Source organism: Orcinus orca, chromosome 8 (genome assembly GCF_937001465.1).
Source record: "Orcinus orca chromosome 8, mOrcOrc1.1, whole genome shotgun sequence".
Taxonomy (NCBI): Eukaryota; Metazoa; Chordata; class Mammalia; order Artiodactyla; family Delphinidae; genus Orcinus; species Orcinus orca.
In genome coordinates, this window is record NC_064566.1 from 55,898,372 (window position 1) to 55,911,963 (window position 13,592).

At 45.6% G+C, this 13,592-nt stretch overlaps 2 protein-coding genes across 2 annotated transcripts in view; one reads left to right on the top strand and one right to left on the bottom strand.

Annotated features, from left to right (window-relative positions):
* Positions 1-13,592, top strand: part of USP35 (ubiquitin specific peptidase 35) — an 873,752-nt gene that overhangs the window by 491,116 nt on the left and 369,044 nt on the right. The gene's annotated exons all lie outside the window — the stretch shown is intronic.
* TENM4 (teneurin transmembrane protein 4) overlaps positions 1-13,592 on the bottom strand; it is a 757,305-nt gene that overhangs the window by 34,941 nt on the left and 708,772 nt on the right. The window contains exon 28 of the mRNA XM_049713625.1: positions 9,235-10,112. Coding sequence (XP_049569582.1) covers positions 9,235-10,112 — 878 coding nt within the window. The remainder of the gene's footprint in view (positions 1-9,234; positions 10,113-13,592) is intronic.

A 13,592-nucleotide genomic window follows, 5' to 3' on the forward strand; every position in this document is an offset into this window, starting at 1 on the left:
GATACTTTAGCAATCTCCGCAGGCATCTCCCCAGAGTTTTAGTCTCCAAGATAGAAAGAGGCTTTACATAAAGGCAGACAATCGTAATTATTATTGAAGGTGGCCTGTAATACATAATTAAATTGAGCCTGAAGACGATACAATGAAAAGGCCCCCTGCTTTCAAGATCTGCTTTTATTTTATATGAGATGGCCAAAAACAGTAATTTCCATTCCTCACATTTTCCATTAGAAGGACTGAATGTCTTAATTAAATGAACATCCAACAGAACAGCCAATTTATAGAATTTTCTTGTCCCTTATTCATTCATTTCAGCACTTCCTGGAGCTTGAGAAATGCCACTGGATCTCTCTGCCGCCTGATCAATACCTGTGATTATGCCATCAGAACGCTGCTGCTTCTGCCTCTGCGGGGAGGAGCTGGAGCTGCCCATCCTCTGGACCTTGACCTCTGCCCTGTGGCCCCCTTGGTGGGGCCCTTTCTTTTCCTGCTACAGAGCTGCTAAGGGAAAGGATGTTGGTGCTCCCCAACAGGGTGTTGGGGACAGGTCTCTGTCTGCGCTCCCTGGATTACAAGTGGCTGCCTCAAACCCTGGCCCCATGAGGGACAACTTCTGGACAATGGCTTAGTTAAGTCTGTTGCAGCTTTACTTAAATTACTGGCTAATTTTCTTCCTTTCCGTTGGAGAGGAACAGAAGGAACATGTTGGTGTGGGAAGGTCCTTGGAGCCAGGTGGTCTAGGCTTTGAATCCAGGCTCTACACTTGCTAGCAATGCAACCCTAGAGGGTGGGCACTCAGTTCTGTTTTTCTGCTAACCATCCAACTCCTATCACAAATGATGCTATTTCAGGTAGGTTATATAACATAACCTTGTGTGCTTCTGTTTTCTCCTCTATAAAATGAGGGTAATAATACCTGTCTCAGAGAGGTACTTGAAGATCAAACACGGTAACATATTTAAATGCAAATTCCTTCCAGGGCCTGCAAGGACCCCATGAGACTGCCCTCACCAGACTATCAACTCCCTGAAGGAAGGGACTTTGTTCAGTCACTGGTGTATCCCCAGAATTTAGGAGACTGCCCAGCATATAGTAGATGCTCAATAATGTGAATGAGTGTTGGTTGAATGATCTGCTCTTTCCTGCCTCCTTCTGATTTCACCTTGAACCCTATTCCTTCCTACTTCCTCTGTTCCATTACAATTGCCTCTGTTCTCCAAACACACTGAGTTCAAACCAGGCTTGGGGTGCTCACACTGACTGTTCCCTTTGCTGGGAATGCTCTTCCCTCCAATCTTGGTAGGGCTAGTTCCTTTTATGACTCATGTTTTAGTTCAAAAGTTATTATTCCAGCAAGGCCTTCCCTGATCACCCTTTCTGATGGGTCCTCCCATCTTTACCACATTATCTTATTTTACCATTTTCACTTATCATCTTGTTTATTTGTTTACTTGACTGTTGTCTCTCTTTTCCCGCTAGAATATAAGCTCCATGAGGACAGGGACCTTGTTTGTATTCTTAGTGCCTAAAGCAGGACCCAGCATATAAAAGGTACTCAATACATAATTCTTGGATGAATGAATGAATAAATAAATAAATAAATAGTAGACGTTGTTTTTTCAAGACCTGGGATGAGAATAACTAAGAACTCCATCCCTATTACCTCTCACTTTCCATATGAGGAAGCGCAAATTCATTAATATTCATAGAGTACATCTTAGGTACTGAGCACTGTGCTCACAACCATTTTTTTTTTTTTGTGGTACGCGGGCCTCTCACTGTTGTGGCCTCTCCCGTTGCGGAGCACAGGCTCCGGACGCGCAGGCTCAGCGGCTATGGCTCACGGGCCCAGCCGCTCCGCGGCATGTGGGATCCTCCCGGACCGGGGCACGAACCCGTGTCCCCTGCATTGGCAGGCGGACTCTCAACCACTGCGCCACCAGGGAGGCCCTCACGACCAATCTTGAAAGTGGGCATTATTATCATCATTTCACAACTGGTGAAGCCGAGGCTTGGAAAGGATAAGTCACTTGAGTGAGTTCACACAGCTGACAGAGGAACGTAGATTCTGTCAGGTCTGTCTGACCTTAAAGTCTGTGTTCTTTCATCAAGCTTCCCATAAAGATGGTGCCATTTCAGATCAAAACCTTTCTGTTCAACTATGTTAAAGAAAAAATTGGGTTTGGAAATCTCAAGTTGGGTCAAGAAAACTGACAGTTTTCTCTTCCAGATGCTTTGCTTTGCTACCATTACAGCTGACTTTGCAGTGATGCTGAGCCCCACCTTGGGGGTATGATGGAGACGGCCAGGTGATTGGCTTTTTACGATTGCCTTTCACTGACTTTTCTTCACTCATTTTCCCAAAGGATCTTTGGAGCACGAGGAAAGAACACACATAAAAGATTCATAGAGTGGCTGTGAACTTGGCTCTCAGAAGAGGACCACTAAAGGGTATCTTCACATACACTGCAAAGCTTTCTTCTTCACACTCAATACTTCACATCTTGAGCCATTTTGCTATGCGTGGCTGGTGAGGAAAATGCCACATTGCCTCTCTGATACTAAACTTTTGCTGATCAGGGACTTTTTAGTTGAAAATAAAGATTTGATTTTTACGACTTTCATCTATGATTGTTTCAAACAACACCATCACCAACAAGAGGAAATGGAGGAAATGGCCACTGTAACCTCTGTGAATAACTAGAGTTCACAGCCCATGCACACCAACGGTTCCCTTGACCCCAGGTCACTGTAAGAGATTGGCATCACTAAACCATTTGCAGCTGCTCCAAAACTGCAGCAGAACCAGGCTACTTGTTGCCTTCTGCAATAAAAATTTGTCCTTCCTGCCCATTTCCCATAGAATTAAGTCCCAACAATGAATTGTAGTCTTCAGGATTTCTAAGATCTGGTCCACCCTATCACTTCAGGTCTTAGCTCTCACTGATGTTATATTTGAGGCCATGCATCTGGTGGTAAGTGCTTAGGATTCAGGTAGATCTGATATTGAACCCTGGCTCTGCCACTTATGTGTACAATGTCACAGAGCCAGTCAATGTCTGTGCTGTTTATTCTCTGTTCCCTCCTCAGATCCATTCTCTGCCCTTCTCTGTGCTCAGAGGGGCTGACCCCTGCAGACTGCATCCCTGGGGCCCCTTGATAGCTTGCTTCTGGTTGGGTTCAGTCAATGGCAGGAAATGGCAAGAGACTGGAGGTCAAAAGGAGGAGTTTTCCCTACTCTCCATGTCCTTTGGTGTCATATTTCTAACAGTGGGTGCATCCACCCACAATTACAGCTTCTACCAGATGCCTTCTCCTTCATGGTTACAGCTTCCACTGGGCTTTAGTAAGTAACAATATCGTATTCCTTCCCTGCCTTGCCCTTCACCCTGAGGGTTGGTAATAGTTGTTCACTGTTTTTAGTGCCTGGATGCTTCACTGTCCTTTCTTGGTTCCCTTATCCCTGCCTATACCTCTAATAACACTTCTTCATTGGAAAGGTATTTTTGCTGGATATAGAATTCTAGGTTGACAGATTTTTTCTTTCAGCATTTCTGTTTTCTAGTTTGTATGGTTTCTGATGAGAAGTCTGCTGTGATTCTTTTCTTTGCTCCTCTGTAAAAAATGCCTTTTGGGGGGCTGCTTTCAAGATTTTCTCTTTTTCTTTTGTACTCAGCAGTTTGAATATGATACGCATAGATCTATGTGTGTATAGTGTGTGTGTGTGTTTATTCTGCTGGGTGTTTTCTGAGATTTGGGGTCTGTGGTTTGATACAGATAATTCTCGACCATTATTTCCTCAAATGGTTCTTCTGCCTTGTTCTTTCTCTCTTCTTCTGGAATTCCAATTACATGTATATTAGAGCAGTTGATGTTCTCCAGTTCTTGGTGCCCTTTTCTGTATTTTTTTCATTCTTTTTTTCTTTGTGTTTTAGTTTGGATAATTTCTATTGACCTATCTACTTTCCTCGGCTGTGTCAAGTTTACTGATAAGCCCATCAAAGGCAGTCTTCACTTCTGTAACTGTGTTTTTCATTTCTAGCATTTCCAGTCAATTCTCTCTTTTAGTTTTCATTTCTCTGCTTCAATTATCCACCTGATCTTGCATGCCGTTCACCTTTTCCATTTGCACCTTTAACATAATTTTTGGTTATTTTAAATTCCTGAAAGACAGTTTCAACATCTGTGTCATATCTGAGTCTGGTTTTGATGATTACTTTGTCTACTGGGAGTGTATTGCTTTTTCTTGCCTTTTTGTATGTTCAGTTGAAAGTGTGACATCTTGTGTAACACAGTAGACAATGAGGTAATAGATTTGGGGTATGAGTATGAGTTTCCTTCTGCTCAAACTTTAGTGAGAGAGTTTAAGTTAATTTAGGTAGGATTTGGGCTGGCTTTGAAATTTGTTACTTCTACGCTTAACCTTAGTGCATCACAGGCGTTACATTCCTCCAGCAATACCTTGAGTTTAGGATGTGAAACTGGTTTGCCAGAGGGTTTTCTTTCAATGTGTCTATTCTATTCTCAGTTTCAGGTCCCCTCTTTGTGCCGGGCCTTAGAAAGGGTCTCTTTTTAGCCTCTTGTATCTCTTTCCCAGTAGTAGGCTGCTTTTCATTGTTATGTTTAGCTTTTTAGCTAGTGGTGGTGGCTGGTGAGCTTGAGAGAATTCTCTTTTGTTCTGATTAAGCCTCAATCTTATATTTGCACGTGTCCCTGAGTCTCAGGGGTGTGGCCTCTTCAATGCTCCTGCCCCTTTCAGGCTGTCCGTCTGGGCCCATTACATATTCCTGCTCCTCTTCCAGCAGTAGTTGGAAATTTTTTTCTTCCTTCATTCAGCTGCTATGGTTTTCCACCAGTACCTAAGTAGAATAGTGTGTGTTGCCCTCCTCTCCACAGATTAAGCCTTTTATTCCATGTGGGAGATCAGGTGAGAGGGGTCTGGGTGGAGCAGGCAGAAATTTGTGCCCCTCCCTCAGCAGCTGCTGTACCCCTCCCCCAGGTCTACCACAAGGTATATTTTCTTACATCTTTCCCTAGTCTTTTCTGTGAGTACCGCATGGGGTTTGTGGAGAAAAGTTCCGGAGGATGTGGACTCTCCCAATTTCTGCAGTCTCCAAGGGCTTCATACTCTCTTGCCAGTACACACTGAGCCTTTATAGATTCACCAAGCTGAACTTCTCCTCCCAGGGACTGGTTGCATCTACCAGGTAAGTTAGCGCTCACATCTTGTCTGCGATGTGACACTCTGTCTCTCCTCGGATTTGGCCACTTGGTTGCCCTGTGACTTCAGAGAAGGAGTTCAAGGAAAACTCATGAATTTGCCATTTGTTTGGCTTATTTTCATTGTAAGGTTGGGAACAATGCTCTTTCTAGCTCTTACATCCTCAAGCAGAAACTGGAAGCCAAGTCTCTTCATTGGAACCATTTGAACTGAATTCAATTTCCCGCTGGGAGCACTGATAGTGCTGGAGCTGCGATGTAAACCTAGTATTTTTCTCGCTACAGCATATTTTTTTCTTCCCTTCATTATCCCCCTTCTCTCCTGAATGTGAATTTCATTCATAAAATAGTTACTGAGCATCTACTAGGTGGCAAGCCCCAAGCTTGTACAGAGATACATTAGTTAGGATCTCAGAGTGGTTAGCTCGAGCATAAGGATGACAGGGGCTGTCACAGGGCACCATGGGATGCCAGAGCCACTTGCCCCTATGAAACTTACTCATGCCTAACCAGCAAGACAATTTTGGAACCCGCCTCAGCTCATCAGGCCATTTTCTTAGTCACCAAATGTCATCTGCCCAGGAGCCCAAGCCTGAAATTAATGATGCCACACGCTGGAGATGAAGAAGGCATTACAGACCCCTTTGAGGTTTCCTACCAGCAGACCTGTGGGCTGAGGGAAGAAAAGTAACCTTGATTCCCCAGAATTATAAACTCTTAAGTCAAGTTGTTCTAAAGTGTGTGGTGTTTATGTTAGATGTATTAATCTGTTGAGAGGATCGATAAAGCCAACTTGAAACTTGTTTCAGTAATAGCCCATGTAACAGGGAAGCCTGGGCTGATTTTTTAAAAAAGAATATTAGAGCATTTGGGTTTGGAATCCATTAAGCTGCCTCATGGAGCTAAAAGTGGGAAATTCACTGGAGCAATGTGCATTGGCAAAATCTGTCCAAATCTGTGCTGAGAATTACCGTAATGATGATAATATCAGACCGTTACTTCTTGGGAGCATCATAGTTTGCAAAGTATTTTCACTTTCAGTATTTATTTAGTTTTTTGATCCCCATAATGGCCCTGAAATGGAGTAGATCAGGTGTTATTTCTGTCTGGTTGAGACTTGGGTCTGGAAGCCAGTCTGCCCCTGAATCACATGGCAAACATCCAGTGAAAATAGATATCTGGTATCCTTGCTATGTTCACAACCTTTGACCCACTCTGCATGTCTTTTTCCAGCCCATTTTTGATATTCTCAAGGATCTAACCCCTTTCCTAGTTCATACCTTGATCCCTCAGACTTGACACTTGATTCTGCTCTTCTGGACTGCCCTCTAATTTCTACCTACTTCAATTACAACTTTTGTCTGCTCCTTTGATTAGGTGACTCACAGCTGCTCTGAGGCCTTGGGTACCTTCCATGCCCAAACATCATCTCTGCAATTACTTGTACTGCCACTAATATTGCTTGAAATACTAATATTAATACTGCTTGAAGTAATAACAACAACAGCAACAGCTATCAGTTGAGTACTTATGATGAGTCAGACACTGAGTTTTCCATGTTTTATCTCATTGAAATTTTGAACCTTAGACTAGCCCTATGAAAAAGGTACTATTTTAATCCCAACCATATAGTTAAGTTGCAAAGAATTTAGGTGAACCCAGTTAGTGTAATTAAAAGAACATGGACTTGTGTTTTGGCTCTGCTATGCGCTCACTGTGTGATTTTAGACTAGTTACCTAATCTCTCTGTGCCTCAGTTTGTTCATCTGTAAAAAATGGAATTGATAATTCCTACCATCTGAGGTTGCTGTGAAGATTAAATGGGAAAGAGCCTGGCACACAGTAGGATCTCAAAAAAAAGTGAATTTCACTTTTTTCTTTTAGGGCTTTTATCTTCTACTCCTGAGTATAGCTATCAAGTGGATACTTTGGAATTCTTCATAAAACATCAAATATGGCCGTATATTTCATCAAGGAAGACAGGGAGGGAGGAACAGGATGCTTTCTGGTAGAGATGTAGGAAATGGTTTTCAGTTTCAGGGCTGGTTGAGAGTAATGGCTGCAGTGATGTGTAAGCATTCAGTTTGGGACTTGAGGGCATGACCTTGGGAACTAATTGAGTGTACCCACTTGCTCAGACAAAGAAACCCCTGTATTGGCTAAATAACGAATTAGAGATCTCCATTGGGCAATGGGGGGAAAATTGAATTATTTAACGTATTTCCATTTCAATTAGTTAATCAAGATAATTTCTGTTTTCCTGGATCTTTGTCTTTTCTTTGTAATTTACAAGGCCCTTGTTTGGAGAAAGGAATTTAGCCCGTGAACTCTGTATAAGCTGCTGTGACTTGTTTTGTGTGTGCAAATTATATTTAAAAATCGATTACAGCTCCCTTTGCTTTGGATTCTGGGATTGTGAGAAACTGATGCTTGATCAAGCTTGAGAAAAACCTAGAGCTCAAGCATTCGGTTCATTTGGGATTAACAAACTCAGCCAAGGGGCAGCAGGGCAGAGCTGAAAGCACATGAGCTCTGGCATCAGACAGACTTGGGCTGTGATCCCTGTTCTGCTGTGTTCTCACTACAGAACAGTGAACAAATGAGCCTCTCGGAGCCTCAGTTTCTGTTTCTGTAAAACAGATACTGTCACCCATCTTCCAGAGCTGTTGTGAGGACTGAATGCAATAATGCAGTTCCTAGCCCATCAGTGACGGGCAGCAAGGCTAGTTCCTTCCCCACCTTCCACGTACTTATCTAAGGGTCGTGTATTTGCCAGTCTCAGTTGTGTGGAACATGGCTAAGACCTCAAAAAGACACCAAAGAAATCCAAGTAGAATAGATGTTACAAGGTCCATTCATTAAAATACCTCATAGAGGAACACCGTGGATATATATATTTAATTTTGGCGAGGATTATAATAAGCTGAATGTCTGGTTCTATGACTACACCAGTTAAGAAGCCCTACCCTGGATGAAGAGAAGGGAAGTGAGCTACTGAAGTCGGTCCCACGACTGAAACCAACACTGACACGATAGCGCCACACTGAGGGAGGAGGTGGTAAATCTGTGGATTAGGCACAGGAGCTAATGAAAGAACAGCTTAGAATCACTTCGGGCAGGGATGAAGGGTCCTATAGCTTCATTTCTTCACTTCCTGGCAACTATCTTCAAACAGCAGCATCAAATGCATTGTTGTTGTTTCCTATTAATGACCCTGACTCATAAAAGAAAGATTTCATTATGTCTGTATAATGTGTTTGAGAAGGGAGGCATGTAATGCACTTCATAAACTCCATCCAAAATGGTAAAAGTGAAAGAATTTTTTTTTTTTTTTCCCCCCGGTACGCAGGCCTCTCACCGCTGTGGCCTCTCCCGTTGCGGAGCACAGGCTCCGGACGCACAGGCTCAGCGGCCATGGCTCACGGGCCCAGCCGCTCCGCGGCATGTGGGATCCTTCCGGACCGGGGCACGAAAGCGTGTCCCCTGCATCGGCGGGCGGACTCGCAACCACGGCGCCGCCAGGGAAGCCCGAAAGAAAATTTTTGAAACTTAAAGATGTGGGCTTTGATTACGTGGACAATTCTTCCACATGGAACTGTTCTTTCTCCCATTGCCACATTTCTGGACAGTGGTCATATGAAGATGCTAGCACTTAACCAAGTACTGATACTTTTCATCTACATCACCTCCCTGTAGTATGTTGGGCAGGTATCCTCTGTTTTCATTTTACAGAGGTGGAAACTGAGCCCTAGAGAGATTAAGATCATCGTGGAGCTGGATTCAAGCCCAACTCCTCTGACTCCAAATAGCTCACGCCTTTTCCACTACACCATGTTCCTTCCTAGGAGTAATCATCTGGGTTATTAACATGCAGAACATATAATAGGTCATGGTTTGCATCCCAAGTGAATTAAAATAAAACACATCCACAAATTAACACTTCATCAGTTCACCTCTAATCCTACAATGCATCCATGAAACAAAACCATCACACAGCCTGGTCTTGGTACTTACTCGTAAAACGTGGTCCATCCATTTTCATTGCTTTTGGTTGCCAGAAGGCCAGAGTTGCTGTGGTACGTCATCATGGCCAACTCGTGTCCTTGTGTGGTCACGCTCTTGAGTGCACTGTTGGTGCCCATGGTCACCCAGTACACCTGGCCATCTGGGACCACCAGCCAGAGGGGCATCCCTGTAGAGTCTCTGCGGACGTTTACCATGTTGCCGTTGCTGTCTGTGATGAGCGTGATGTCGCCATCCCCAGTGTAGGTAAAGTTGTACAGGTAATCTCCTGTGGGTAGGCTCTGGGTGTACAGATGCTTGCCGCTGGTATCAAACAGGTAGAGCTCCTGGTCGACTGGGGAGGACAGCTCATACATGTTCTGGGTGTTGAGGAAAGGCTTGTTCTTCCTGATAAACCGGATTCGGATATTCCCAAGGTCAGCCACATAGAGCTCCCCGTCAGCACAGACAGCCAAGGAAGACGGGGTGTTCAGCTTTGCATCCTTGGCATAGCCATCGTCTCCAGAGAAACAATCACAGTTGGCATCATTTTTACAGTCACAGCCACTGGGGGCCCCGGCAACCAGTGAGATCTCTCCGCTGGTGGTGACCTGCCTGATGCGGTTGATCTTCTTCTCGTCGGTCTCAGCGATATACAGGACCCCATTGTGAGAGACAGCCAAGGCAGTGGCCGACTCCAGGGTTGCGTGGATGGCCACCTTGCTCAGCAGGAAGTGGTCGATGCCGGGCACCTGGCAGTGCATGGGCCTCCCGGCGACAATGCGAACCTGGTGGTTTTCAGAGATCTGCAGGACTACGTTGTTGTCCAGGACATAGAGGGAGTTGTCCATCGGGTTGGTGGCTAAGTCTGTGGGCCACTCCAGGCGAACCTGACAATGGAGAGACAGACACTCAAACGCCTGGCCAGGTGCCCACCACTGATCATCCCACACCCCTTAGAGCCCATAACAATGTCCCAAGTGCCAGCACATGGCAGTCTTGCCTGATCCCCGCAGCAGCCTGTCATCCACCATGGATATCAGCCCCCGAGCAGACAGAAAGCATGCAAGAGCCCTCACGGAGACATCTGGTGGTCTACGTTTGACTGACAAAAACACGAATAAGGGGATAACAAATAAACAAAAAAAGCAGGCGAGAAGAGAGACTTTGGGGTCAGACCGGCCTGGGTTCAGACCCTAGTCCCCCTACTTGCGACCGTGGGCAAGTTACTTTACCTCACTGAGCCTCAATATTCACATCTGTAAAACGGGAATGACAGTGGCGCAGAGAGTCTGACCCTCCATAAGCGCTCAGATAATGGCAGCTAATGTTGCAGAGGGGGGAGGGGAAGGCAGATGGAGTCTGGAGGCTGAAGTAGGAGTAAGAAAGATGCTTCATGCATTGTTGCTACACGCATGAAGGATGATTTCTCAATTCTTTGAGTTCATGGATTAATACACGGCTAGGTGCTGGGGATGTAAAGAGAAAGTAACACTGGCTCTTGTCTGACATAGTTCCAGACCTGTGATTCTCAAACCTGGCCACACATTCAGATTACCGATGGTGATTTAAGAAAGCACTGGTGCTCAAATTCCACCTCTGATCAATTAAATCAGATCCCTGGGCGTGGGGCTTGGGCAGAGGCATGAAAGCTTCCTGGCCGATTCTAACGTGGGGCTGGAAATCATAACTGGATCTTTCTCCTTCAAGGGTGATCACTGGACTGGCAGCGCTGGCGTCACCTGAGAGTTGGTCAGAAAAGCAGAATGGCAGGCCTCACCTGAAACCTACTGAATCCGAATCTGCATTTCAACAAAATCCCTGGGAGGCTCCCGTACACACTGAAGTTGGGGAAACCTTGCTCTCGATAATGGTTTCTAGCACCTCAGAGAACAGGTCCACCTGGGAGAGATTAACAACAGCGGCTACGGGAGTGAGGGGTTCAGAGGTCCTGGGCCCCATGTCTGAGCCTCCTCTGAGCCAGGTCAGGAAGCTGGCAGGGATCACAGGTGGGCAGGCAGGGGATTGCAGCCAGCAGGTCTGAGGCAAGGATGCTTTGTTTCTTGCCTGGGTGGCCGTGGAGGCTGGGACGTTGGGTACATCACCCTGGGAGGTGCTGGCACTAAGGGAAGCCCTTTGCCAATTGTGTTCCCCACGAGATCCAGCCATAGTGCACATGGGCTGCCAGCTGCTCCCTCCAGCTGATTTTTCTACCCCACCCCTGGGGGCTCATTGCCTTAGGTTCCTGAGCCCCCTTCTAGTCCTTGACATTCAGTCCAATTTGGGGCTTATTTAAGCAAGTATAAACCTTTGGATAAGCAATTTCGCTTCCAGAAATTCACTCTTGTACACCCCTGTCTACAGAGGTGCTCATCACAGCCATTTTTAATAATGGTAAAAAACTGGAACCAACCCAGATGCCCAATGACAGAGAATTGGCCAAATAAATTATAGTACATTTAGTTCATACATTTAAGTTAGAATACTCTGTGTAGCAGTTCAAAGTGATGTTATAGATGAATATTTAATGACATGGGAAGATGTTTGCTATGTATTAAGTGGAAAGAACAGTCTGCAGAACTGTAAGCACAGTTTGATCCCAATTGGGGAAAAAAATACAATTAGATAGATTATGGAGAGAAGGGAGAGTAAAAGCTTGAGGGGTATATATCAAAATGTTAACCGTTATCTGGATGAGAGGTAGTTTTAACTTTCTTCTATGTCATTTTAAATGTTTTATATTTTCTGCAATGTGCATGTGGTAGTTTACTAATGTAAAAAGAAGCTCCAGAGATAATACACATATGAGATGTGGCCACCTTCATCCATCTGCCCCTTCAGCTCAGGGCCATTCTCAGAATGGCGTAGGCCCCGGCCCAAGGCCGTTGTTCCAAGTCTGCTTGCTCCCTCACCCCAGCCTGGGTCCCTCTGCTCCCCAGGGCGGGGCCCCCCGAGGCAGCCAATGGCCCGTCCCGAAGCCCAGAGCCCCGCCCCGCAGCCGGGCTGCCTCCCTCGCCCTTCCCAATGGTCTCTGGAGCACAGCATCTCCAGTGCCTTCGGCTGCATCAAGAACGCAGTCCACCTGAAAGCGACAGGGGAATTTTCAGTTTCCTGAAGCCCATTTCTTGTCAACACTGGCTGCTAAATCTTTTATGCCCTCTGGTCCTGTGGCACCTTGGGGACATACTTGCTGAGACCTCCGCCTGTCATTATGGTCAAAAGACGATGGCGCCCTGATGGGTGGGTGGGGAGGGGGGCGGAGGTGCCAGGGGAGGGAGAGGGAAAGGAAGGAGGGGAGGAGGGAAGAGCAAGCCCTTCCTGCTCTCTCCTGCACGCCCATGTGCACACAGGCACCTGGGAAAGAAGGAGCCGTGCCCTTGGAGTCACAGTGCCTGCATGATGATTCTGGACCAAGTACCTACGATTCTTTGATTTTACCTCCCTGTTAGCGATGATCCTGTGGAGGCTTCATTTCCCATCACCAGAATGGAGGGATGAGAGTTTGCGATTTCTGAGGTTCCTCCAGCTCCCACATTCTATCGTCCTGAGACGGAATGGAGCTCCCTCGCCCCATCCTCCAGAGCATTCTGTGCCTTTGTTAAAGCCCTCTGAGCTGACTACCTTGTTGCAGAGTTACTTGCAAAAATGGACTGTCAAATGGGTGAACGAATGACTGACTGGTGAATGGCATAGAGAGAGCGAGGGATTTGGGGTCAGGACAGCACACTTCCTAGCTCAGTCCGCCAATGTCCACAGGTGTGATCTTCCTCAAGTTACATAAACCCTTTGAACTTCTTTCCCCATATGTAGAAGGTGGTAATAAATATTACATAAGAGAAGTTGTGAGGATCAAACGAGACAACTCACAAGGAAATTCTTGGTAAATTATAAAGAGCTATTATTAGCTGCCAGACACTGTGCTAGGCTCTTATGAAATATTTATTACCACCTTCTCCATATGGGGAAAGAAGTTCGAAGTGTTTTACGTGATGTCGTAAAAAAATTTCATTTCCATACCCCTGAGGGAACCTAGCGCAGGGCTCTGCATTTATAACCACATTTTCTTTCACCGAGCTTCAGTTTCCTCATCTATAAAATGGGGTACGTAATACCTACCTTGACAGATTATGGTGACAGCTAAACAAGAAAAGTGAAGTCGTAACCTTTCTGTATCCCCATTTCTAACAGTGCCCGGCACATACTAAATTCTCAGGAAGTCATTTTGGACTCTACGGACAGAGTTATACTCTGTCTGTGGTGGCCACAGGCTGCAGAGTTGAGCACTAATCCTGTTTTGAACAGGCTGCAGCATCTTCTGTTCCTTCTCTACTCTCTGCCTCCCTCTAGTTTCTCCTCTGGCCTGGTCTTCG